The sequence below is a fragment of the Malaclemys terrapin genome, chromosome 13, assembly GCF_027887155.1.
Source record: "Malaclemys terrapin pileata isolate rMalTer1 chromosome 13, rMalTer1.hap1, whole genome shotgun sequence".
NCBI lineage: Eukaryota > Metazoa > Chordata > Testudines > Emydidae > Malaclemys > Malaclemys terrapin.
In genome coordinates this window covers 28192832-28219856 of record NC_071517.1, presented here as the reverse complement: position 1 = coordinate 28219856, position 27025 = coordinate 28192832, and the positions used below count along the sequence as shown (strand labels likewise).

The 27025-nt window shown below is 47.8% G+C and overlaps 1 protein-coding gene and 1 long non-coding RNA gene across 3 annotated transcripts in view; one reads left to right on the top strand and one right to left on the bottom strand.

Annotated features, from left to right (window-relative positions):
• Positions 1-12596: 12596 nt before the first annotated feature.
• LOC128848384 (uncharacterized) lies at positions 12597-26931 on the top strand. Its single transcript, XR_008447024.1, has 2 exons — positions 12597-12928; positions 24518-26931. It is a non-coding gene; the product is annotated as an uncharacterized LOC128848384 (long non-coding RNA).
• LOC128848287 (zinc finger protein RFP-like) overlaps positions 14335-27025 on the bottom strand; it is a 41918-nt gene continuing 29227 nt past the window's right edge. For both annotated transcript variants that reach the window (XM_054048197.1, XM_054048198.1), the window contains one exon: positions 14335-16709. In XM_054048197.1, the coding sequence (XP_053904172.1) occupies positions 16174-16709 (536 nt within the window). In that variant the 3' untranslated portion in view covers positions 14335-16173. The remainder of the gene's footprint in view (positions 16710-27025) is intronic.

Below are 27025 nucleotides of genomic sequence, written 5' to 3'. Positions count from 1 at the left end.
AGGGGAGCTACTGGGAGGCTCAGAATCACCTCTTTGTGGTGAAGAGGAGGCTTCTCTCCCAGGGGAAGAGAGAACAATGTGTGCAGCTGATACATGCGGTGGTGAAACTGACACTGCCGGGTGAGATTCGTTAGCAGACCCATGCTGTGCAGGGGGAGGAGGCAGCACGGGCTGCTGCTGCTGCTGAATGTTACTGAAGAAATCTAAAATATCCTCAGCAGTTTCCTCCTCACTGTCAGATCTAACTAATTGGGGATAAAGGGGAGCAGAAGGAATTGCTTGAACGGGATTAGGATACACAGGAGCAGAAGGAATCGCTCTAGGGGGTAAACAGCTGGATGCCTTGCATTTAAGCTGTAAATGTTGCACTTGAGCTTTTAACTTTTCCTGGGAGTCTTTTAGACTCCGCACTCGAGACTCGTGGAGTCTCTTTGTTGCTTCCTCCCACCAACAGACAAATTGCTCCCACTGTGTATCAGAGGCTTTTGGTGAAGCCAGAGTTTCTTTAAGGTATTTAAGTTTGTCTAAATCAAAGGTACCTTCTAGTGGACATTGTTTAGATGGATTTGCACGCGTGTAAAGATTCCAATTATCTAAATACCTGCAGGTTTTCGGGCCATAATGTACGTACATGAAATAAGCTGGGGTACCCTTAGGGGGTGAGAGGGAAGACTTAGACTGTCCCCCACCCATTTTCCAATCACACACTCAAAGGGGAAGGATGCCCTGTCCGCGCTAGCGGCTCATAAACTAAAGATCTCTCCCTACAGGGTATTCACACAGGAGTGACTAACGAGGATAGCCATGACCCCCTACACCTCCCTTCAGCAAAGAGCGTCGGCTAATCTCAGAGAGAAAGCACCACTTACTCTGTTGCATCCAGTGAGATGGTCAGACTGTCAGTGGCTCACACGGAGAGGAAAAGGGGAGGGAAGATGGGTGCACACACTCCTAGACCCAGGTAGCCTCCTCGCCGGACGATGCCAGGCCGAGTCAACTTACATGGGTCGGATCTCCTAAAAGATCCTCTAGTTACCGGGCTTGCGTTAGAGTAGTTCTGGTCACGAGCCAAAAGACTTCGCAGAGTACTCTGGGCGTCTTCCGGTAACACTCAATTCACACTGTGTACACACACACACACACACACCGACTACACACACCAACATACCAAGGCCTTCTACCAGGTACTACTCCTGAGTACCTCCAGGTACTATTCCCAAGTACCTTGATGCATCACTTGAGGCGGTAAAAACCCCTCTTGAGGCAGTAACAACTCCTCAATACAGGTGCAAACCCTATGCACCTAGCATATGCTTACAGGGGGCGGCAAACAATTCCCCTATTACGCCGCTCAGCATCTGACCTTGCTGCACAGTCAATAAGTTCGGATGGCGTGAGCCCAACAGGGGCAGACGGCCCCACGGACAGTCCTCCTCCGACACCCCAATAGAGATTTCAAAAGGTCTCTTACCTCTATTGTGGCGCCATGGGGTTCGAAGGGGAACGATCCGTAGCAGCTGCCGTTGCCTCAGTGGGCGTTGCCATCCCGGACGAGCCCCCAAATTGTCGGAGAAAAACTGAGTTCTCACTATTTTGTTTAGGTACAGCAAGTCAGAGGCTTTATTATTAACTCTCACATGTGCAGAGGAGAGAGCAAGTAGGTCTCTCTCTGGTAACTAATTACAGCAAGCATTTATACCTTTCATTACAGAAATAATGAGGGACAGCTGCATTTTGTTTATACATAGGCCATCTTGATATCTTATTTTCTTACTTGTTTTGACTCTTGCCTACATACAATTAGTTTCTATACCTTATCTACACAAGGTCTTCTACACCTTATCTATACTGAGGTCACAATGACTTCTTACACAGCTCTTTCTCACCCGTCTCACACAATCCTCACACAATCCTCACACAATCCTCGCTTCTACAAATCTCGCGTTATCAGGGTTATCAGGGTCACAGCTAGCTTGACTCTTGCTAACAAAGACTGTCTCTTGCTAACTAAGCCTGACTCTTGCTAACAACCATCATGCATTGCAGTTCCCTTCTGTCAGTTCTTTTCTCTGCTTCCACACACATCAGACAACCCACACTGGAGAGAGACCCCATAAGTGCTTGGACTGTAGGAAAAGCTTTAGCCACAGCTCATACCTCACTAGACACTGCAGGAACCACACGGAGGAAATACCCTATACAGGGCCGCCCAGAGGATTCAGGAGGCTTGGGGCAAAGCGGGGGAGCAGACATAAAAAAAGGCACCACCCGCTGCGGTGCTTGTACTCACCGGGTGGCGCTCCGAGTCTGCAGCGCTGAAGGACCAGCTGCTGAAGACCCAGAGTGACTGAAGGGCCCGCCGCCGAAGTGCCGCCGAAGACCCGGACCGCCACCATGATCGGCCATGAGTGATCCATATAACAGAGAGACTTCAAATATGGGGAAAGCTTCAATTGGTTGCTCCCATAGTATCAAGCATCAGTAAATGCACACAGGGAAGAGCCCCCTCAGATATCCTCAGTGTGGAAAACGCTCCAAGTGGAGCTAACACCATATTGGACACCAGAGACTCCTCCATACTGGAGGAAAATTTTCTCAGTGCCCTGACTGGGGCTGGCCATAGTAAAAACTTCATTTCCTAATTCCCACACACAGCAGTGGCATTTGGCTCCCAAGGATCCACCTGCCCATCGCTACGGTGAGGATACAGCAGCAGCTGAGCATCAGCTGGTCATTGACCCTCTGGCTCTGCCTGGTCTAAGCAAACCCCAAGCAGTGGAGGAGAAGTCCTGATCAGTCCCATCTCCCTGCTGCAGCCTTGGCTGCTGAACTGATGGGCCACAGGTGGGGGAAGGGAGAGACAGAAACTCCTCAAGACACTACCTCTGCTGGCTGAAGTTCCCCCCTCTCCCTTCCCTTCCCAGATGTGATCCCTGTTCCATGGAGATAAAAAGAAGGACACTTAGGGCAGACCCCACCTTCCATCTAGACACCTGTCCCCACCCCTCATCTTCCACCATCCCCTGGGCTGTGCTCTCCCACTTATCTGGAGCTGTTCCCTGGAACAGGAGTGTCTTTGAAGGCTGGAACTCCTTCCCTCCCCAAATCCTTCAGGGCGCTGGGTTCTGGGGGATGAAATATTGAGGGACCAGGAGGACGGTTTTGTGCAGGAAACTGAGGATTGAATGGTTGGGGTTGCTGGAACTAGGAAGCACAGTGAGCTGGCTGCTGGAGCTAAGGGAGCATGTTTGAGTTTTGGCGAGCCAGAAGCCAGGAATGGTGTAAAGTATCAAACATTCCCATCTAAGTAGTTGGTTTGTTTGTTTGCAATAGGTGAAGAGGGCAGTGGAACAGGGTAGCAACCTGTAATTCTCCATGCTGTAGCCTGTGAATTGATTTACAGTCACATTCTGTTGTTAATTTCAGGCTCGGGCTGACAAGCTAAGTTCCCTGTAAGCTGCGTGGCTGTGCAGCAGCCTATTTAGCGCTATGCAGGCGCTCAGGGAACCCGCCCAGGGACCTGCCACAGCTGGGGGAGGGGCGCCCCTCCCTCAGCCCCCACCAAGCCCGGCCCCCCAACTCTCCTGGCCCCAACTCTGCGGCTGGAGCGGCCCGGACCCAGCCACAACAGGTGCAGCCTGGTCCAGCCCCAGGTGTGACTGGAGTGGTTCGGCCCAGATGCAGGCACGGCCGGGGCAGCCCTCCCCAGGGCTGGACCTGGGGTCAGGGGAGGGGCGCCTATCCTGTAGCCCTAGCCCCTGAGCTGCCACGGCGGGGAGAGGTGCCTCTCCCCCCAAGTCCAGGTGCTGCTCTGGGGAGAGAGCGCTGGGGGGAGTCCTCTCTCCCCGCTGTAGCCCCTGAGCACCTTCCTGCACCTCAAACCCCTCATACCCGGGCCCACCCCAGAGCCTGCACCCCTGCACCCCATCCTCTGTCCCAGCCCATAGCCCCTCATCCCTGGCCCCACTCCAGAGCCCACACCCCCAGCTGGAGCCCTCACCCCCTGCACCCCAACCCTCTGCCCCAGCCCTGAGCCCCCTCCCACACTCTGAACCCCTTGGCCCCACCCCCACCACATGAATTTTGTTATGTGAACTAATATGAAGGTGACGTCATGCATCACCTCCATACCGGTGCACGTAACAAAATTCATTTTGCCCATGGGTGGGAAAAATTAGAGGGAACACTGCTGATAAGCTTGGTTAAGTAAAAATATATGTCAGAAGGACAGGAAATACATAAAAAGAAAAAAAACCTGAATTTGGCTTGTCAAACTTCAAGTAGGAGCATGAGAATGTTTTTTAAAAGCCTGGGAGCTATACCATCCTGGAGCTTTGTAAGCAAATGGTATTGATCCTAGCAAATAAATAGATACACCAGTTAAAGGCAAAAATCACAGAATCACAGACTTTAAGGTCAGAAGGGACCATTATGATCGTGTAGTCCGACCTCCTGCACAATGCAGGCCACAGAATCTCACCCACCCACTCCTGTAACAAACCCCTAACCTATGTCTGAGCCATTGAAGTCCTCAAATCATGGTTTAAAGACTTCAAGGTGCAGAGAATCCTCCAGCAAGTGACCTGTGCCCCACGCTGCAGAGGAAGGCGAAAACCCCCCAGGGCCTCTGCCAATCTGCTCTGGAGGAAAATTCCTTCCCGACTCAAAATATGGCGATTAACTAAACCCTGAGCATGTGGGCAAGACTCACCAGCCAGACACCCAGGAAAGAACTCTCTGTAGTAACTCAGATCCCAACCCATCTAATATCCCATCACAGGCCATTGGGCATATTTACCGCTAATAGTTAAAGATCAATTAATTGCCAAAATTAGGCTATCCTATCATACCATCCTCTCCATATTCTTGAAGCCAGATATGTCTTTTGCCTCCACTGTTCCCCTTGGAAGGGTGTTCCAGAACTTCACTCCTCTGAATGTTAGAAGTCTTCGTCTAATTTCAAGTCTAAACTTCCTGATGGCCAGTTTATATCCATTTGTTCTTGTGTCCACATTGGTACTTAGCTTAAATAATTCCTCTCCCTCCCTGGTATATCTCTCTCTGATATATTTATAGAGAGCAATCATATCTCCCTTCAGCCTTCTTTTGGTTAGGCTAAACAAGCCACACTCTTTGAGTCTCCTTTCATAAGACAGATTTTCCATTCCTTGGATCATCCTAGTAGCCCTTCTCTGTACCTGTTCCAGTTTGAATTTATCCTTCTTAAACATGGGAGACCAGAATTGCACACAGTATTCCAGATGAGGTCTCACCAGTGCCTTGTATAACAGTACTAACACCTTGTTATCTCTACTGGAAATACCTCGCCTGATGCATCCCAAGACCGCATTAGCTTTTTTCACGGCCATATCATATTGGTGACTCATAGTCATCCTGTGATCAACCAATACGCTGAGGTCCTTCTCCTCCTCTGTTACTTCCAACTGATGCGTCCCCAGCTTATAACAAAAATTCTTGTTATTAATCCCTAAATGCATGACCTTGCACTTTTCACTATTAAAATTCATCCTATTACTTTTACTCCTGTTTACAAGGTCATCCAGATCTTCCTGTAGGATATCCCAGTCCCTCTCCATATTGGCAATACCTCCCAGCTTTGTGTCATCTGCAAACTTTATTAGCACATTCCCACTTTCTATGCCAAGGTCAGTAATAAAAAAATTAAATAAGATTGGTCCCAAAACCGATCCCTGAGGAACTCCACTAGTAACCTCCTTCCAGCATGACACCTTGTAGTCTCCCCTTTAACCAGTTCCTTATCCACCTTTCAATTTTCATACTGATCCCCCTCTTTTCCAATTTAGCTAATAATTCCCCATTTGGAACCATATCAAATGCCTTACTGAAATCGAGGTAAATTAAATCCACTGCGTTTCCTTTGTCTAAAAAATCTGTTACCTTCTCAAAGAAGGAGATCAGGTTGGTTTGGCACGATCTAATTCTTGTAAAACCATGTTGTATTTTGTCCCAATTACCATTGACCTCACTGTCCTTAACTACTTTCTCCTTCAAAAATTTTTCCAAGACCTTGCATACTACAGCTGTCAAACTAACAGGCCTGTAGTTACCCGGATCACTTTTTTCCCCCTTTCTTAAAAATAGGAACTATGTTAGCAATTCTCCAGTCATACGGTACAATCCCTGAGTTTACAGATTCATTAAAAATTCTTGCTAATGGGCTTGCAATTTCATGTGCCAGTTCCTTTAGTATTCTTGGATGAAGATTATCTGGGCCCCCTGAGTTCATCCTATTAAGCTGTTCGAGTTTGGCTTCTACCTCGGATGTGGTAATATCTACCTCCATATCCTCATTCCCATTTGTCATCCTACCATTATCCCTAAGCTCCTCATTAGCCTCATTAAAGACTGAGGCAAAGTATTTGTTTAGATATCGGGCCATGCCTAGATTATCCTTAACCTCCACTCCATCCTCAGTGTTTAGCGGTCCCACTTCTTTCTTTGTTTTCTTCTTATTTATAAGGCTATAGAACCTTTTACTATTGATTTTAATTCCCTTTGCAAGGTCCAACTCTACATGGCTTTTGGCCTTTCTCACTTTATCCCTACATGTTCTGACCTCAATAAGGTAGCTTTCCTTGCTTATCCCTCCCATCTTCCACTCCTTGTAGGCTTTCTGCTTTTTCTTAATCACCTCTCTGAGATGCTTGTTCATCCAGCTTGGTCTGCTACTCCTGCCTATGAATTTTTTCCCCTTTCTTGGGATGCAGGCTTCTGATAGTTTCTGCAACTTTGACCTGAAGTAATTCCAGGCCTCCTCCACCTTTAGATCCACAAGTTCTTCAGTTCAATCCACTTCCCTAACTAATTTCCTTATTTTTTTAAAGTTAGCCCTTTTGAAATCAAAAACCATAGTCACAGATCTATTTTTGTTTATCCTTCCATCTAGTTTGAAAAAATGAAAAAAATAAAAACAAAAAATATCCAGAATGAGGGCAGCTCAGATAGTGGCACTCCAAAAGCAGAAGTGTAACAATAAAAAAGAGAATAACAAGCTGGAGCAGGAAGTGTCTGGATTGAATCAACAGAAAACAGAGTGAATCTGCTGTTACAGCCTTACCAAAAGAATCCCAGGATAAGACCCAGGTAGATCATGGGAAATGTAGGTGTCAAAATTGTGCACTCAAACCCATGTGGGGAGAGCAATAGGGAATAGTGGTTGCGATTTGTGGGAGTTGTAGTCTAAGAAGGGGGGGTGAGTCGGAGCTTGATCTCTACTCATAGCCTCATTATGAGGATGAAAAGGATGGTCCCCATGAGCTTCCTTTTCCCTTGGATCCTTCTGGGGAGTTCCCATATGGTTCCTTGCTTGAAATATTGGAAGAGCTGTAGACACCCGTAGCCCCCACGATAAGGAAGCTTGGTCCCCAAGGGGGTAACCCAGAAGGAGAAGAATGGGTAGAAGTCAGACCCTTCACCCCTGCCCAGCAGGGCCAGATTTTTTTGTGGGCCCAGCTCCAAACATATTTGTGGGCCATTCTGGGGGCAATGCTGTTGTACTTAAAGTACTGCACAGGATCTTTTCAGGGGGAATAAGGCAAAATGCCACATTTATTAGTAATACATGTATTCATTAACACTGTATCATATGCATATAATATATTACACTTACACTCACACACACACACAAACACACTCCGTCTTGTTGTTACCAATTAGTTGCTCTCCTTAACTTCACTGGCCAGGTGAGTTAGATGGGGGAGGGGGTGGAGCCGGGCTTCTGCCGATCCGGATCGATGCTCCCATGTTGACAAGACAAGACCCGGGGTCCTCTGCAAGACACCTCACTTTTATAGCAGCTTTCCTCTTACGCAAATCTATACCAGATTCAAACTCTGTGTCTGTGTCCATTGGTCCTTTGTGCTGCTTTCTTTTGAGTGTTGTCCCAATACTGCAAAGAGGGTGTTTCCAAAAGAAGGTGCTTGCTTCTAACCCCCGAGGCCGTAGGTATGTCTGCTTGTCTTTAATGAGCCCACTTGACACGTTTTATTGTCCTTGGGTCTGGCTCCCAGCCCCTCTCCAACAGTTGAGGCTGTCTGGAGGTGCTGCCTTCCATGTCTTCCTCATTCACACCTCATTCATTCAACAGGGCAATTGATTAAGAGTGGGGTGGGGGGGGAGAGCTCTTGTTCTACTGCTAGCAAAAAGAAAATTTTCTTCTATCTTATTCTATCCTTAGGGGCTATAATATTATACCAAGGGCAATGCAAAGTTTCTAAATGAGGCTTTGATACAAAGTCCCATGAAAACAGAGGTCACACGTGGGTAGATCCACCACAAGGTTATATGAAGAGGCACAATGTAAAGTCATATGAAAATTATCAGAGATTGATCTACATTGTCCCCCTTTTGACCTCTCAAGAACAATTCTTGAGTGGTCACCATATAAATCTTTTGTATTTGTTGCAAACAAACCAAACAATTATAACCAGGTGAATATAACTAAAACCATTACAATTGACTAAACACCAGATATAACATAAACACAAATGCAAACAATTATAATTATAATAATTGGAAATACAACAAAACCATTACCATTACAATAATTGGGTACATTGACAAACAAAATGAGGCCCAAGTTTGATGCTGCAATAGCCATCAAACAATAAAAGTCACTGAGGTCAGGACCTTCATAAACACACACAACATATAAGATTTTGTAGGAGTACCACAGTTGTTATGCAAGGTTAAGCTGATTTGGACTTAAACTAACATTCAGTTGCTAGGTTTCAGAGTAGCAGCCATGTTAGTCTGTATCCGCAAAAAGAAGAACAGGAGTACTTGTGGCACCTTAGAGACTAACAAATTTATTAGAGCATAAGCTTTCGTGGACTACAGCCCACTTCTTCGGATGCTGTAGTCCACGAAAGCTTATGCTCTAATAAATTTGTTAGTCTCTAAGGTGCCACAAGTACTCCTGTTCTTCTTTATTCAGTTGCTAAAATGTTGTAGAAGTCCCTATTTTTAACAGTTGTTCTCAGAGGTTTCTGGGGACCTGAAAGATGGGGCCATACAATTATGGGCCAAGGTCTTACAGGTTATGGGGGCCCAAGAACTACCCTTCAGGGCTTGGGGAAATAGAACCAGAGTGCATAGAGGAAAGTGTGGAATTAACAATACAAGCAAATGTAACTAACAATACAAATGTATTAAGAACAAAAATTAACAACAAAATGACTATTAGAGAACCTAACAAAAAATAAACCTGATGCACTGGGGACCAAAGTTTTTTTGGACACAAGTGGTGATTGATAAATTGGATGGACATGGGGGAAGTAGAGAGAGGAAAAGACATTTGCCCTGTCTAGTGTAGTATCCCCTCTTTTTCTGGACCCAATGCTAGCACAGGACACCACTAGAGACAGACACAGAACATGCAACACAGAACACTGAACACAGACTTTGTCATGACACTATAACCATGGTATTTTGTAACTTTTCAGCTGGTACCAGCTCTCCTGATGTTCTGGTTCAGAGCCTGAAAGATAGAAGCTTGGAAACAAATTAGCACAGTGCTTTCACCATGGCAGAACCTGCTTAGTCTCTGCCACAGTGTGTTTGGTACTTGGGGCTGCACAAATGCTAATTAAGTGGTGCATTTCTTGTGAGTGTAAATCCTCCCTTTCTCTCAGTAAAAGGACGTTAACACTCCATCTAGAAAAAAAAATTCTGTTTTAAAATCTCCAGCCATTTTGCCATGGCCTGGAGATCTGAGGCAGAAGCAGGCACTGTTGTTAACTGTTTCAATGGCATTTTGGCCCTGGGAGGAGGAATTTACCCAAATATTCCAAATATCCCCCTTCCCAATCTCCAGAGGGGTCCCAAAGGTCTGCCCCCTTCTGGGGTGTCAAATGTTTCTTCTCCTGATGTTACTGCTGCTGTAAGATTTGAGAGTGCTGTTTTAACTCTCTGTACCCAACATGTTTTTCAGTTTCTCTATCTGTTGCTTGCCTGGGCCCGATCCTGCTTTTTCCAATAAACAGTTCCTTTCCATGGGCACAAGCCTTGTTCCACTACCAATTTAGCAAGGAGGGTGGGCTTTCCAACTAGCCCCCACCCTTCCTGGTTCCGTTTCTAAACATTTTTTTCAAAATTGTGAAATTACCACAATATTACTTACAAAAAAACCCAAACCAAAACAAACAAACATAAACCACACTACACTGCCCAAACTCCTATATCCTTCAGAGTTTGGTTTAACAGAACAAGATCTGCATCTTATGTTTTTAACCCACTCTGGGCCAGAGGGAGAGACGCTAAGCTTCCCTCTGTATTGCTCGGTCTGCTACCACTGAGGGTTCATACACCAATTACACAAATCCTTCCCCGGATCAGAGTGAGAAACACTAAGTTCTCCTCTTTAGCTCAGTTATGAACACAATTTAAACCTAAACTCCTATATCCTTCAGAGTTTGGTTAATTAATTGAAAGTTTACGCTCTTTTTCCTATAGTGCCAGGCTTGCTAAAGCTGGCGGTGTGCACACCAGTTTTATAATAACTGTGGATTCTATGCTTGCTCCCCCTTTCGCATTCTCCACCAAAACGTTGTACTTAAAGTACTGCACAGGATCTTTTCAGGGGGAATAAGGCAAAATGCCACATTTATTAGTAACACATGTATTCATTAACACTGTATCATATACATATAATATATTACACTTACACTCACACACACACACAAACACACTCCGTCTTGTTGTTACCAATTAGTTGCTCTCCTTAACTTCACTGGCCAGGTGAGTTAGATGGGGGAGGGGGTGGAGCCGGGCTTCTGAAAATTATCAGAGATTGATCTACAATGCAACATGGTGCAGGGAGTTTGGTCCTTGGAGCAAGGGGCCAGCCAGGGGCAATGGGGCATGGCAGAGCGGGGGCGGCCCCGCTCCACGCAGTGTGAGGACACTGTTTATAACCCGGCAGTCGCCAGACGCACAGTGGACCGCCCAGCCCTGTGCTATCAGCGTGCCCCTTTCCTGTGAGGGAGGGGCCACAAAGCCCCCCCCTCCCCGCAGCACCCCCTGGACCTGCTATGCCCAGCACCCCTACACACAAATGCACAGTGCCCTGAACACCACCACCCCTGCCCAGCTCCCCCACTGCACTCAGCCCCACCACAACTGCCCAGCACTCCAACACGCACAGATCTCCCCTACCTCTACTGCCCAGTACCCTTCCCCACAGCCCCACCACCGCTGCACAGCGCCCCCCCAACAGACCCCCAATGCCTCACACCCCAAAATACACAAACCTCCCCCATGGCCCCAACCCCTCACATCCCAGCATCCCCCTCACAGATACACTCCCCCACGCCCTGCCCCCAGACCCTGCTGAGCCAGGACAGAGCAGGGATCCCCCCTCCCAGTACAGTGCTGGGGGCAGGACATCTGAAGCTCGGCAGCATAGAGTGGTCCTGTACCCCGGGGCTCCACGCAGCCCTACATGTCTAGCATTGGTGCTGCCCATGGCGGAGGAGGCGTTTCCTTGCATGGGTGAGGGGGAGGCAGCTGCCAACTTCCCCAGCCCACCGCTTCTGCAGAGCATCAGGGAGAAGCCGGGCCTGCCCCCAGGGAGCCTGAAATGGACGGTCACTGGCCCGGAGTGGCAGCAGCTGAGGGCTCCTCTTCCGCCCCCGTCTCTGCTGGCGTCTGCCTGCCAGTGATGGGAGCAGAGAGGAGCCCTCAGCCAGCTGCCAGCTGAAAGGAGAAAGCAGTGGGCAGGAGGGGAGAGGGCAGGCAGGAGCTGGGAGGTGGGGCCAGGGGCAGAGAAGCCCTGGTCTGTTGAGAGGGGTGGGTGGGGGGAGGAGCTGGAGGGGTGGAGAGGAGCCAGCTGCTCTGGGCACAGCGCAAGTGGAGCCACTGTAAACCTGGTACTGCTGACCAGGCTAGAGCCGCAAGAGAATTGATTGTCCTGTTAATCCGGACCACAGCCTTGGGATGGCTGGCATGGATAGCTGGCACCCCTGGTCTTACTCCAGCGGATGTGGCAGCAACTCCCACTCTCCTCTCGGAGCCAAGATAGGGGCTAGGGGTTCCTAGATGCTTTGGTGTGTGGAGCCCTACCTCTAGATTTGTTGTTGCTGTCTGTACTTTTCTTGGCTTAGGTTTTTCCTTTCTCCCTAAGCCGTTCTTCTTTTTCTTCCTTCCTCCCCCTCCCCTTGTTCTCGGTCTCCCTCTCCGCTTTTTTCTCTCTCTCCTTCTTCTTCCCCCCTTCTCTCCGTTTTTCCTTTCTCCATTTCTTCTCCCTCCCTCCTTCCCTCCACTTCTCTCCCTTCCCCTTTCTCTCTGCTTCTTCTCCCCCTCCCCCCAAAAATTTACTGTCTTTCAAAATATGGTTGCCAGGCAATAACTACTTAGTGCTTGTGGCACCTTAGAGACTAACAAATTTATTAGAGCATAAGCTTTCGTGGACTACAGCCCACTTCTTCGGATGCATAGTGGGCTGTAGTCCACGAAAGCTTATGCTCTAATAAATTTGTTAGTCTCTAAGGTGCCACAAGTACTCCTGTTCTTCTTTTTGCGGATACAGACTAACACGGCTGTTACTCTGATACTTAGTGCTTGGAAGCAGTTTTTTAAAAAGCAGTAAATTAACAAAAGAAGAATTGGGCCCCAAAATTAAAAAGTTTGGGTCTGCATAAAGCAACTTTGTTTAAAGCCAATTGCCCCCCGTTAAAATTGGGGGGGAAAAAAAGAGCAAAAAAGAAAAAGGATTGAGTCAAAGATTTGAAGACAGCTTTTAAGGCTTGTCCACCCTGGAATTTTTGTTAAGTCTGGCTGAGCATGCAGGGAAAACCCCGAGTGCACTGCTACCGCTGCCAGTTGCCTCCCTGTAGGGAGGCCGGGCGCCCCCAGCTCCCCCAACAGTTGCACATTTGGACACCAATGGGTGAGTGAGGTTCTTGATTTATGTGAATTTGAAGGAGGGGTGTTTGGACAGAATTTGTTATTAAAAACAGGTGCCACTTACTCCTTGATAAGAACCTGTTTGGCCCTCTGGCAGGATTTAAAACCTTACAGGGGTTCAGTGAGGCACAAAATGTTGCTCCCTTTTGCAAAAACATTCTGCATTTGGTGTTTGAAAAAAAGAAGGAGAAATGGGCAATCTGGCTTAATGAATCTGGGAGGAGAAGGGTTCTTGGGAATTAATGTCTGAAGAAAATTAAGAGTGCTAGTTTATTTTGCTAACAAGGTTTTGTGGGAAAAGCCTCTTGGCACATCCCGGGAACCAGTAAGGATGTCATCAAGCTACCAGATAGCTGCCCTTAAGGCATATAAAGAGAGAAAGTGGTCCACATGGACTCCAGAAAATCTGGCAATTTCAAAAGAACACTGGAAGGTGTGGGCCTTAAATAAAATAAAATGTGGTAAAATTAAGGAAAAAAATCTTAGTTACAGGCCCTGATCCCCCACCCCCAAAGCAATACAGGTATCCAAGAAAGGCAAAAGCTATCCTAGAAAAATATAATTGATGGGCTTTTAAGCCTAGGAATTTTAGTGGAACAGCCAAGCCCCAATAATGCTGCTCTCTGGCCAGTCCTGAAAAGTGATGGCAAGACCTGGAGGCTAGTAGATTTTTCGCCTTCTTAATTGGCTGACACCCCCAATGGCCCCTCTAGTGGCTAAGTATCAGGAGGTGATGGCCTCCATTGGGGGGTGGGGGTGGCTTTGGTTTTCAGTTTTGGATTTGGCCTATGCTTTAAGGGAAAATGGCGCCCTGGGTGAACTTGTATTTGGGTGCCCCGGCCCCTGTGGGTGCCCCACCCCCTCATTGCTCCCATGGGCTCCCCAACCCCCATCACCTCTGGGTTCTCCTGCCTCCTCCCAGTGCTTAATTTGTATTGAAAGAGATGCCAGAGCTCAGCCCCAGCACATATTAAGCACTGGCCAGGCACCCAGCTCTGAAGGCAATACCACCGCCAGCAGCAGCACAGAAGTAAGGGTGGCATTGTATATGGTGTACTGCCACCCGTACTTCTACACTGTTGCTGCAGCTTGTGGTGCTTGGCCCTCTGCCTGATGGCTCTCGGCGGGCTCTGTGCGGCGCATGGGGGCTGCATCTTGCTGGACCCCACGGCCATCCTGCAGCCCTCTGGCCACTCCTGGCTCACCAGGGGTGCCATTTCTGATTTTGAGGGGCGGGAGGCAACTTGAACTGTGATTTAGGGGATATTTAGGCACCTGAAAACTCTAGGGTTTTTATTTTTTAATTTTTTGCAGATAACAGAAATTAGCTGACAGAAGCATTGTACACAATTCCTATAGAAAGAAGGAAAATAAATATACAAACTCCAATTAAAGCCACATTTAAGTTTATATGTACATTTAGAACAATCAGGAGATAATACAGCAAGATATTCCCAATCCTAAACCTTGAGGTACTGGTTCTGGAGCCTTAACACAGATCTCAGAAACACACGTTTGATATTTTGTACACTATCTTTAGTAGAGACAAAGAAAATCTGCTTAAAATCTGCTTACTTTCTCTAACAGACACACTGTGTTACTGCCATTATCTACTCTATTTTAGTCAATTGTTTTTCACTCCACTAAAAATGGATTTACTTAATTTTAACATACATGATTAAGATATTTTTCTTTTATTAAGAACAAGAATTTTTTTAAAAATTATTTTGGCATTTATGTTTGCAGATCACAATCATGTACGTGACTCACTAATATTTGACTCCATCATTACTATTAGTATCAGACTTGGAACCACATTTATTTTTGTAGGAATTTTAAGTTATTTTACAGATATAACTAAAAATACCATTTGAAAATAAGCGACCTTCATCCGCACGGTGTCTAAAGTTGTGTTTGTTTAGATAACTTTTTTTAGACTGGCACTGCTAAGGTGAGTACAAGCTAAATTTACATTCTAGAAGGATGCTATTATTTGATTGTACCAATTTAAATAATGAGTGACAAAGCACAGTGTGGTAATAAAAGTAAAGATAATTACTGCCGCCAGGGCAGGACAGGTTAGGCATTTTAGAACTCACTTCTCAATTAATTAAATTTAATCATAATAGAGAAATGTATGAAATGCATAGATCAGTCAAAAAACTGAAATAACAGCACTGTAATCCTTAATGAACTTTGAAAGAATAAAATTACATAGAATATATGTGCCTTACACATTTCAACAGGAAGTACCAAGAAGTAACAACAACAAAAACAACAATAATAATACAAGTGGGTGTGTTGGGGGGAGTATGTGAGAGAGATTGTGCATGAGAGTGTGTGTGTGTTGGGGGAGTGTGTATGCATGACAGAGTATGTGTGCACAAAATGTGTGTATTGGGGGATTGTGTGTGAGAGAGTTTGTGTGTTGGGGGGAGTGTGTGCATGCCTGAGTGTGTCATCACTCTGTCTCTTTAAGCAGGGTACTCAGGAGCCTGAACACTTGTTCAGATAGCAGCAGCTGCTATGGGCAGCACTCACTCCTGAGCCAGCAGCAGACAGGCTGCCCCTGTTCCCCGACCTAGCTCAGGGGCGACTGGGTATACGGGTGGGGGGAGGAGGACACCCTAACATCAGCTCCCCAGCTCTGCGCAGCAGACAGGAGACAGGCTCCTGGTCCGGAGCAGCTTATCCAAGAGCAGCTCTATGAGGAGTGGAGAGGAGATGTGAGCAGCAGTGGAGCAGGGTGGCGGGAGGAGGGGCAACCCTACCCCAGAGGCTTGCAGCAGTGCTGCCCTGAGCATAGCGCCCTAGACAGTGGCCCCCCTCACCCAGCTGGTGACTCCCTCCCTGCCTGGCCACGGCCGAGTCCCATCTCCAGAGATGTGCAATTGATGCTCCTTTAAAAAAAAAAGTGTTAATTTGTTTTGAGTTAATCGCATGCCTTAACTACGATTAATTGACAGCCGTAGTAGAAATGCTTGAACACTGGAAACAAGAACACCCTGTAAGCTCGGAAACCAGAAGGCAAAGAAAAATAACTCAATATTAAAAAAAGATTTTAAAACCAATCTCATGATTTTAGGGGGCCTGACACATCATTTTTGAATGTTTGGGGCTGGCAAGACTGTAATGGCAATGTGTGATAGCTATAATTTATATATTTTCCATGTCTTTGCTGTACTTAAGGTATCTCATATTGAGGGATACCCATTCCTTGTCATGGTCTTAATGGTATGCATACCAGGGATCAAGTCTGTTTCTACTCTGAAATTCTACATGCCGCCTCCCAAAGAAGGGGATGATTTTCCCAGTGAAAGAGGCTGTGAAAGTAAAGATTGGCTCTCTTCCAGAAAATGTAACCTCATAAAATGTAACTTTCTCCCCTTCATAATCTAGATAAACCCCAATTTTACTGGGGCCAGAAAGTAGGTCCAGAGGAGACTTAGGGGAGGTGAGGGCCCAGTACTTATTCGTTGTATGCTCCAAAGCCCAGACCCCCTCCCCTGGCATAGGACTTATCACTCCCTGATCTATCACAGGCAGTTTGGCAATGCCCAATACCCACTGATTTTTGTTCCCCACCTCCACTTCCCAGTAACATCTCCCTGAGGTGAAGCCCTTAGAGCCCAGCACACAGGGAGCAGGGTAAAACCTGTTCTGTTTCTCCAGAAATTCTGTGTGTTGGTATTCGTGTATCACACTCTCATCTGTGGACACGACAGAACAGGGATTTGCCAGGTCTGGATCCAGAGTGGCCTGCACTGCAAGAGAGGAGAGAGAGAGAGAGGAGGAGAGTGTTAAGGTCTGTTCTCACTGCAGAGGTAACCCAGGCTCTTACTCGGCTGCTGACCCTAATGCGCTTCCTGTCCAGATACATAAACCCCACACCTGAGTTCAGTGGTGCTTTCCACCCAGGCCAGCTGGCTTGGACGGGGAGCTGAGTTACAGCCTGGGTTCTACTTTCACTCGGGCTGGTGCCTGCCCACCTTGCAGCGAGGGCACAGGCTAAACCGCTCCAGCGCTGAGCCAGAGAGTCTGAGGCCAGAAGGGACTACCAGGTCATCTAGTCTGACCCTCTGTATATCACAAGCCACCAACCCCACCCAGCACCCACACACCTAACCCAACAACCAACACTAGCCCAAAGTACCACAGCCCACAGCAGATTGGACTATGATGTGCCACAGGCAGAGAACAGAAGGCACCGAGGTGCACCAGTGCCCGAGGCCCCCACAGTGCAAGGAAATGATTAAGTGAGATACCCCCAGATAATCCTGGCAAGACCTGCACCCACATGCTGCAGAAGAAGGTGAAAGACCTCCAAGGTCCCTGCCAATCAGACATGGGGGAAATAGTCCTCCATTGCTTTCCCACAATTCCCCTGTGAAAGACAGACACTGGGTCCTACGACTCACTAGGAAAGAATTGCACAATAGCTCAGCTTATGGTGACACAATCAGCCATGGGATGTGCTCCCAGAATTCCTAGCGGCTGACATGGGGGAGAGCAGCACCAGTGAGAACACGGTAACTCAAGTCAGGGTCAGCAGCATGGCTCCTCACAGCCAGCCCAGGCTAACCTGGGTGCTGACCCCCCAGGTTCACACTGCAGTGAAGACAGGCCCTTACAGGCAGAGCTCAGCCCTGGGGGAAGCTAGGACCATTTCTCATGCTCCCCAGTTGCCTCGTGCTGCCTGGGGCACTCTGATAGTCAGTCTTGGGGAGCTGCCTGTTGGCTGTAGCTGACTAGGAAATTCACTGTCGTTACCTCCAGGCATCTAGGAGGTACTGTTGAGAGGGTGTGACGAAGTGGGAATTTTTGTAATATTTTTATGATGCCCATATGTGCCTCAGTTTCCTCTATTTGCTGCATAGTTACTTAGTGGGTGAAAAGGGACTGTTTGCTCTTGTGGGAGGCTAAGCTATAGGTGTAAGTGTCACCTAGCTCTCTGGGGCCTGAGGTCCCATATCAATGAAACTCCTGAGAAGACAACAGCAAATCCAATTGCCCAGACATGGACACCTAGCAACCAACAACCCAGAGAGCGATGGACTTCCCCACCTCTCAGTAGGGAGGCTGAGCCGCATGTCCCTAGCTCAGGAACAAAGGATTGGGGCAAGGGTGTGAGGTGGAAGTTAAGTGTTGGCTGCAGGAAGCAGTCTGTGGCACACTTGGGAGTCTAAGAAAGGAAATCAAATGGATAGGGAGACAGAGCTTGAACAATGGGGTTCACCAGAGCTTGGCTGGGCTCTGACTACCCAGAATGGACGATGCTGTTGTGATGTTGCACTCCATATATTTTATGGAAACATGCTTATGAGTGTGAATATGATGTAACTGGAATATATGCTTTATGCAAAAAGGTCTCTTGTACGGTATCATAACAAAGGTTATAGCATACTGAATATATTCCTCCTATTTGTATGTATGTATCATTCTTGTATTGGAAGCTAGAAATATGAATCATAGAATCATAGAATATCAGGGTTGGAAGGGACCTCAGGATGTCATCTAGTCCAACCCCCTGCTCAAAGCAGGACCAATTCCCAACTAAATCATCCCAGCCAGGGCTTTGTCAAGCCTGACCTTAAGTATAACTCTGAGGTCCTATTGTAATTATGCAAAGTGTGGGCCATTAATAGTGGCTTAGAATCTTGATGGCTCCCATTGACTAGGACAATTGGTTGTGAATGAGTTTATTTACCTGCAAGCCTTCCTGTGTACCTGTGGGCCAGCCCCTGGGTAATGAAGAATGAGGTCTCACAGGACATGTGACCATGTCACGCGATACTGGAATCCATCTTAAATCTGGTACTTTTTCATTTAGAAGGAGGGGTGGGGATCCAGAGAGACAAAAGATTCCCACCTTTGCCAAAGCTATAAAAAGTGGGTGGAACAGAACAAAGGGGGCTCCCAGTCATGAGAGAACCCCTGCTTTCCACCTAAGATGTCTGCTGGAACTAACAAGGACTGTACCAGGGGAAAGGATTGGGCCCAGACTAGGAAGGAGTCTAGTCTGTGAAAGAAGCTTATTGGAACATCTCTGAGGGTTAGATATTACCTGTAATCAGTTTCTTAATGTATTAGGCTTAGACTTGCATGTTTTTGCTTTATTTTGCTTGGTAACTTATTTTGTTCTGTCTGTTATTACTTGAAACCACTTAAATCCTACTTTTTATACTTAATAAAATCACTTTTGTTTATTAGTGAACCCAGAGTAAGTGATTAATACCTGGGGGAGCAAACAGCTGTGCATCTCTCTCTATCAGTGTTATAGAGGACGGACAATTTAGGAGTTTAGCCTGTATAAGCTTTATACAGAGTAAAACGGATTTATTTTGGGTTTGGATCCCATTGGGAACTGGGTGTCTGGGTGCTGGAGATAAGTAACCTGCTGAGCTGTTTTCAGTTAAGTCTGTAGCTATGGGGGCATGGACCAGACCCTGGGTCTGTGTTGCAGCAGGCTAGCGTGTCTGGCTCAACAAAACAGGGTTCTGGAGTCCCAAGCTGGCAGGGAAAATGAGCTTAGAGGTAATTTAAGCACATCAGGTGACAGTCCCAAGGGGATCTCTCTGACTGAACCCGTCACAGCTGTAATCTTCATTTCTCTACACTAACCAAAAGTTTCCTGTGCTGTGGTCCAGTTGACTAATAAACCTGTTTGGCAATGCTGACTGAGGATCACTGCAGATGCTTGCAGAGGTGCATTGCTCCTTAGGATTGTACAAGTCTCCCTCCAGGTGTATCTTAGTGAACAGAGCTCACTGTGTGAAGCAGGAGTGCAAGGCAGTGCAGCCTCAAGGCAGTGAAGCTGTGTGGTTTACCTTAGAGGAATAGTGGGACCCTTAAGGGGACTGGCACACTTAAAGGGTTCCTCCCAGAGACTGTTCGAAAGCTAGGGCCATAGTACCAATCCTGTGACAGAAGGATCTCTGCCTTCTCCCCTGATCCTTCTCCCTGCTTCCCCTGGGGGTGCTCCACACTCAGCAGCAGAACAGAGCAGGGGCGGTGGCAGACACTAGGCAGAGGAAGTAAAGGGACACCAACTTCAGCTTTTCACACATTTCCACACTGCCCTATTCCCCCTGTATCTCTGGTAGAAAGTCCCCAGGCCGAGAGGAAGGCACGTGAGGTGAGAACTACTCCATCCACTCAGACCAGGAGAAAGGAGTGAGCAACACTCCTGGAGAGACACCTGGCTCTCTGGCGCAATGGTAATTAGGCTTCCTGGTGGCGCTAAATGTCCCCACCAGGGTGTTAGGCCCAAGAACCGAAAAACATGTTTATCTCGGCTTCTTCTTGTTATCCCAGTAAACATGCTTATCTCAGTTCTCACTGTTGTTTCCCATGTATGAAGCTGCACATATACAGGATGTATAGAAGATATATGGAAAAGGGGAGGGGGTTGGACGGACCCTGGGAAAGGAATGTGAAGGACGGGAAGCTAAACAGATGTATCCTGATTACTACTAGAACTGAGTTTAAACAATGCATAGGTTAGCAGAATTTAGACACGCTAAGTTGTTTGTCTCTCTGTATAAAAGAAGCCCAGTTGTGCTTGTAAGGTGTGTTCCTCCCTCTGGCATGAGTCGAGGGGGACACCCGCTCAGCTGACTGATCAATAAAGAACTTGAAGCCGTCTTCTCGACTCCCGTGCCTCCTTGGGGTAATTGGGCAGCTCCAGGGGGAAACGAGCCCATTTGGCTAACAAATGGCGACTCCGCCGGGACTTCTCTCCCTGTAGAGGGCACTGACCGACGGCCGAGGGCGATTCCGAGGAGTGGCCACCTCGAGCTGTTGCTTTGCTCGGGCCTCGGATCGTCACAATCGGCCGGGGCGGCTGCGTCCTCTCTGAAGAGAACTCTGAAGGACACGGAAGCAAGACGGCTTCAGAAGGAGGGGAAGTCTGACTGCCGGACGCGGCCACTTCGGGCGGTAAGTGCGTTTACCTCCTGGGTTTGAGGAATAACGCCCCCGAGGTGTGGGTTGGACAGTGGAAATCCCCTAGGCAGCCTGTATACGGGAAGGTATGTTAACATTATTGTAGCTTTGTAAATGTCTTGTTGTTGTGTTTTTGGTTAAAGGGTAAGCAAATAACGGCCAATGAGTAACGTAACTAACTCCACAAGTCCATGAGCCGTTTTTAACAATTATTGGGACTTGGAGCAACCTCAGGGATTACTCTTGTTTCTGGGAGGGGTAATCTTGTTTCTCCTCTTAATAGTGTGTTGGAAACCGAGATTGTAACTGATTAAAGGATCTGTGTGAAAGATGAATGAGTGCTGCTGACAGGTCTGAGGCTTAAGCTGACTTCAGCCGCCCCAAGACTCCTGCAAGGGGAAACCCGATGACCAGGATATCTTGATTGCAAGGGGGGTCAGCCGAACCTTGTGACCCAGCGGATATCTGAGTTAGAACTAGATCTATACCTCTTCCCCCTCTTGATATCTCTGTCTCGGAAAACTCTGGGTAAAGCATAATGGGGTCCGGACAAAGCACCTTCTCCTGGACACCCCTGGGATGTATGCTGGATAACTGGAAGGCGTTTAGACGCCAGGCTAATTATGGAATTGTATTATGTAAAGACAAGCTTGTAAAATTCTGTACTCTTGAATGGATGACATTCGGGGTGGAATGGCCCGAGGGAGGGATGCTCAAACCAGGGGTTGTACAAGCAGTACATAGCATTGTGACCTGGGATGGGCATTGGGACCAATATCCCTATATAGATATTTGGCAGGACCTTGTGGCCAATCATCCCCCATGGTTGCAAAAATGTAGATCACAAACTATTAAAACCTTAATGGCCCGTGCCCCTGTTAGGAAACCCTGTTTCCCTGTTAAGAAATCTTGTCTGCGGGCTGTGATTCCCTCTGCCCCTGATCCTATGCCCCCTCCCCCTTTGTATCCCGGCCTCCTGGCTCCGGTATCCTCAATTGAAATCCCCACCCCCTCCTCTGAGGATAATGGCTCAACTGAAAGGGGTGAGCCAAGCGACCAGGACTTTTCCAAACGGGAGCCCCCTCCGATCTCTCTGAGCTCCCCGGTGTCTAACCACACCAGGAGCAAGGGTGGCCCGGTACTCCAAGGGCCCCTGCAACAGAATTATTTGTATCCACTGCAGGAAACTGTAGCCCCTGAGGGTAATCTCACTATGGTATATGTTCCCTTTACCACTAGTGATCTATATAATTGGAAGCAACAGAATCCCCCGTTCTCGGAAGAAAGGGGCCCGTGTTTTAGCCATGGCCCAAAGGAAAGGATATGAAGAAAGGGGGGACAAAGTTAAGGGACGGCCAGGGCCACCGGGGTAGGGGCGGGGCCCCTGCCTGGGTCGAAATCAGTGCGCTATCTGTAGGAAAGAGGGGCACTGGAAGAATGAATGCCCCCGGTGACAGGCCATGGGAAAGGAACGTAAAGATAAAACCCCGTCCCTTCCCATCCTCTACAACAGTACAGGACGTTCAGGGGAGGAGTCTTCCCCATAGGGGGGCTGGGGGACCCAGCGGCCCCTCCTGACAACAAAAGCTGCCAGCCTGGATCCCACAGTAAAAATTAAAGTGGAGGGCCGCCCAATTGAAGCCCTTATTGATACTGGGGCCACTCTTAGTTTGCTCCCCCTTAATAAGGCTCCCCGAGATAGAGCTCGGGGACGTGCCATAGTCCAGGGGATAGAGGGACAAACTACAGCTTTGGAAAAAACTTTGCCTCTCCTAGTAAAAATAGGGGACCATCAAATTTCCCATCAGTTTGTTTGCAGTCCTTCCTGCCCCATAGCGCTGCTCGGAGGAGATATCCTCACTAAATTACAGGCGGAGATCTCATTCGATAACGGGACAATGGAAGTCAGAATCCCTAAGCAACAAGCCTCTAATTACCAGATGGCTCTCATAAATGCTAGAGATCACTCCCTGGAATGTAAGGGAAGTGATGGAAGCCAGCTGCCGTGGGATGGGGGGGTAAATCCCAAGGTCTGGGCGGAGGAAGGAGGCGTGGCCCGAGCCAGGAATGCTACACCAGTGCATATTTCCCTTAAGGAGGGAAGCAGCCCAGTCCGAATTCAACAATACCCCCTTAAGCTAACCACTCGGATCGGGTTAAAACCCCTGATTCAAAAGTTTTTGCAGTGCAGGTGGTTAAAGGAAGACACGTCCCCATACAATACTCCAATAATGGGGGTGCCTAAGCCTAATGGGCAGTATCGGTTGGTCCAGGAACTAAAACAAATTAACAAGTTAATAGCAGAGACTGTTTGCCTTTGAATGGGAGGATCCGGACACCCATTACAGGGCCCAATATCTTTGGACTGTTGTCCCACAAGGACTTTCCTGTGCACCCGAGATTTTTGGCAGCCAGTTAAAAAGGGACCTCGCCCCATTCCTGGCTAAACACCCTTCATGTAACATAGTTCAGTACTGTGATGATCTGCTCTTGAGTACTGAACAGAGACAGTCTGCAAGGAGCAAACTATAGAGCTCCTCAATCACCTTGGGGTACAGGGATATAAAGTATCAAAGGAAAAAGCTCAGTTGGTTAAGCAGCAGGTCACCTTCCTTGGATACCACCTCTGCCAAGGGAGTCGCAGTTTGGGCAAAGAAAGAATCCAGGTTATACTTAACAGCCCTCAACCCCGGAACCCCCGAGAACTAAGGGCTTTTCTGGGATTGACTGGCTTCTGTCGACTCTGGATCCCTGACTATGGGGGAAAAGCCAGACCACTATATGAGTCTTTAACTAAAGAAGGTCTGCTCCACTGGAAATGGACCAGGGAAATGGAAAAAGCATTTCGAGAGCTTAAAGAAGGCTTGGTTCAGCCTCCCGCTCTAGCCCTCCCAGATTCCCGGAAGCCATTCACCCTATACGTTCATGAAAGAGGAGGGGTGGCAGCTGGAGTCCTGTGCCAAAGGTCAGGACCAACCTGGCGACCCATTGGATACTATTCGAAGGTCTTGGACCCTGTCGCCAAGGGGTGGCCTGCCTGCTTATGGGCCGTTGCAGCAACCGCTCTCCTTGTACAGGAGGCTGAAAAGTTTACCCTGGGGGGGGACACTGAGGTTGTGGTTCCCCACGGGATGCCTCAAATACTGGGGACAGGCGCTGGGGAAAAGCATCTAAATCCCAGTGGACATACCAGATATGAGGTAGGGCCCTTGCTAGCCCCTAACTTAACCTTTAGGACAGTAAGCTCCCTCAACCTAGCTACCCTATTGCCTGACCCTTGGGTTTCCTATGAGACCAGCCCCACTCATGACTGTATTGAAGTTTTGCAACAGGTGTCCCAGGCACTCGGTATACAATGGAAGTTGCATACACCCTGGAGGCCGCAAAGCACGGGACAGGTGGAAAGAATGAATAGAACTCTCAAGGATACCCTCACTAAACTATGCACAGCGTCTAGTTTAAAGTGGCTTGATGCGTTACCACTCGCCCTTACCCGCATTCGAAGGGCCCCACATAAGGGTCTTAAGCTTTCACCATTATCCCGGGATTCCGGGAGGATGTAAACTGGGAAATGGGGAAGGACTCCTTATGGAAACAGGTCTCTGGGTTGCAATCTGTTTTGTTACAGCTGCATCGACGCGGTGCCTTTTCAGGCCCTTCCCTTGGACCAGCCCGTGTACCTGTTCCAGATCGGTGATCAGGTCCTCGTTAAGAAGTGGAAGCGTGACCCCCTTACACCACGGTGGGACGGCCTGCACACTGTCTCGCTCATCAGCCAAGCTGCAGTCAAAGTTCTTGGGAGTGACAAATGGACACACCATACGCGGGTAAAGCGGTTTCTGAACCCTAACCTGGAAACTGAGTCAGCAGAAGAGGACATCAGCCCTCTGCCCCCCCCGGCTCCGGATGCCCGGGGTGGCACAGGTGAAGACTACACCTGGGAGTATCAGTACTTGGACGGACTAAAGGGACTGTTTAGAAAAAGATAATGAAATTATTGTTAATATCTTTGTTTATGTGCTTCCACCACTATTATGGTTGGGAAAATAGGTTTTTACAGCTGGGGGAGACAATAGCAAAATCCATTAACCTCAGTAACTGTTGGGTATGCGGAGGCCCAGGGGAATTAAATGAATGGCCTTGGGTAGCCCAGCCTGTACAGCCCAAATGGTGGCTCAGCAATTTGAGTATAGTCCACGATGGAACGGGGGTTTGGACTGAGGATAGTAGCCCCTGGCGACTGTATTCTTCTGGAAAGGGTATTCTCTGCCTTAATTGGACAAGGCGGGAGGGAGTGTACTTGGGAGAAAGCAAGTGTGATTGGACTCTATCCCCAGGGTTTGATTGCTGGGACCCTTATTGTCATCTGTATGACTGTTCTAAATATCAGGGGCAATGGAACCAGACCCATGTGAGGCTCACCAATAATAGTTGGGTGAAATGCTCCAAACAATACTACCCTACGGCCGAAGGTTGCAGGGCAGTAGGACAGGATGGGTTCTTTGACGCCCTATTCACGAGTTGCCAGGTAGACAATACCACTAGCAAGGACCACGTGGTACGGTGGTTTCAAATGGGCATGGCAAAATCAGAATGGAACTCGAGTATGGGGTTTTAAACAATTCTGGTCTAGCACCAATCAGCCAAAATGGGGCTGCGATTGTGTCTGGAAAGCAGGAGCTGGGGCGTGGAGATGTGATTATTGCAGTTCAGCTGATGGAATGGTGGGGGGACCTTTAGGGCCAGGTAATCCTTTATATTTTGACCATCTAGAGGACGATGAGAATGAGGAAACCTGGGATGGCCCCTTTGCTAATGGAACCTGGGCTCTAAAGGGCCATTATTGGATCTGCGGGTCCTATGCCTACTGAAGATTGCCTCCAAATTGGTCTGGGATATGTTATGTTGGATATATAAGACCCTTGTTCTTTCTATTACCCCAGATGCAGGGAAATAAATTGGGAATTAAGGTTTAATTAGAGAAAGGCGGTTCGTGGATTCCACCCTGACCGCCGGAAGCTCCCAAACATGGGGGGCTCAGGAGTGGCCCCCTGAGAGAATTATAAAACATTATGGTCCAGCTACATGGAATCCTAATGAGTGGATCTCGGGGGCAAGGGAGCCCATTTACAACTTGAATCGGATAATTAGGCTGCAAGCCATTTTAGAAATAATAACTAATCAGACGGCTGCAGCTCTTGATCTTTTGGCCGATCAGTCCACTCAGATGAGAAATGTGCTTTACCAGCACCATCTAGTTCTTGATTATTTGCTGGCAGAGGAAGGGGGAATCTGTGCAAAATTAAACGAATCTAATTGCTGTTTACAAATAGATGATAATGGAAAGGCGGTAAAACAGCTAACAAAAGAAATGAGGAAGCTAGCCCATGTCCCGGTCCAAACATGGGGTGGGTGGAATATGGACTGGTTCACGTCCTGGTTACCGCAACTGGGATGGCTCCGAGAAGGCCTTCTTCTCTTTGTACTCTTTATTACAACCCTATTAACCCTAGCTTGCTTTGCTCCCTGTGTAGTTGCATTAGTCTGACGAATGGCTAATCAAATTATACACCAACAAATGATGGCACTATACCAGCCGGTGAAGGCTGAGGATTGGGGGCCATAAGGCTCTCAAAATGCTTTTTAGGGGGGAATCTTGTTAGGCCCAAGAACCGAAAAACATGTTTATCTCGGCTTCTGCTTGTTATCCCAGTAAACATGCTTATCTCAGTTCTCACTGTCGTTTCCCATGCATGAAGCTGCACGTATACGGGATGTATAGAAGATATATGGAAAAGGGGAGGGGGTTGGACGGACCCTGGGAAAGGAATGTGAAGGACGGGAAGCTAAACAGATGTATCCTGATTACTACTAGAACTGAGTTTAAACAATGCATAGGTTAGCAGAATTTAGACACGCTAAGTTGTTTGTCTCTCTGTATAAAAGAAGCCCAGTTGTGCTTGTAAGGTGTGTTCCTCCCTCTGGCATGAGTCGAGGGGGACACCCGCTCAGCTGACTGATCAATAAAGAACTTGAAGCCATCTTCTCGACTCCCGTGCCTCCTTGGGGTAATTGGGCAGCTCCAGGGGGAAACGAGCCCATTTGGCTAACAAGGGGATGTGTAAAGGTCATCCAA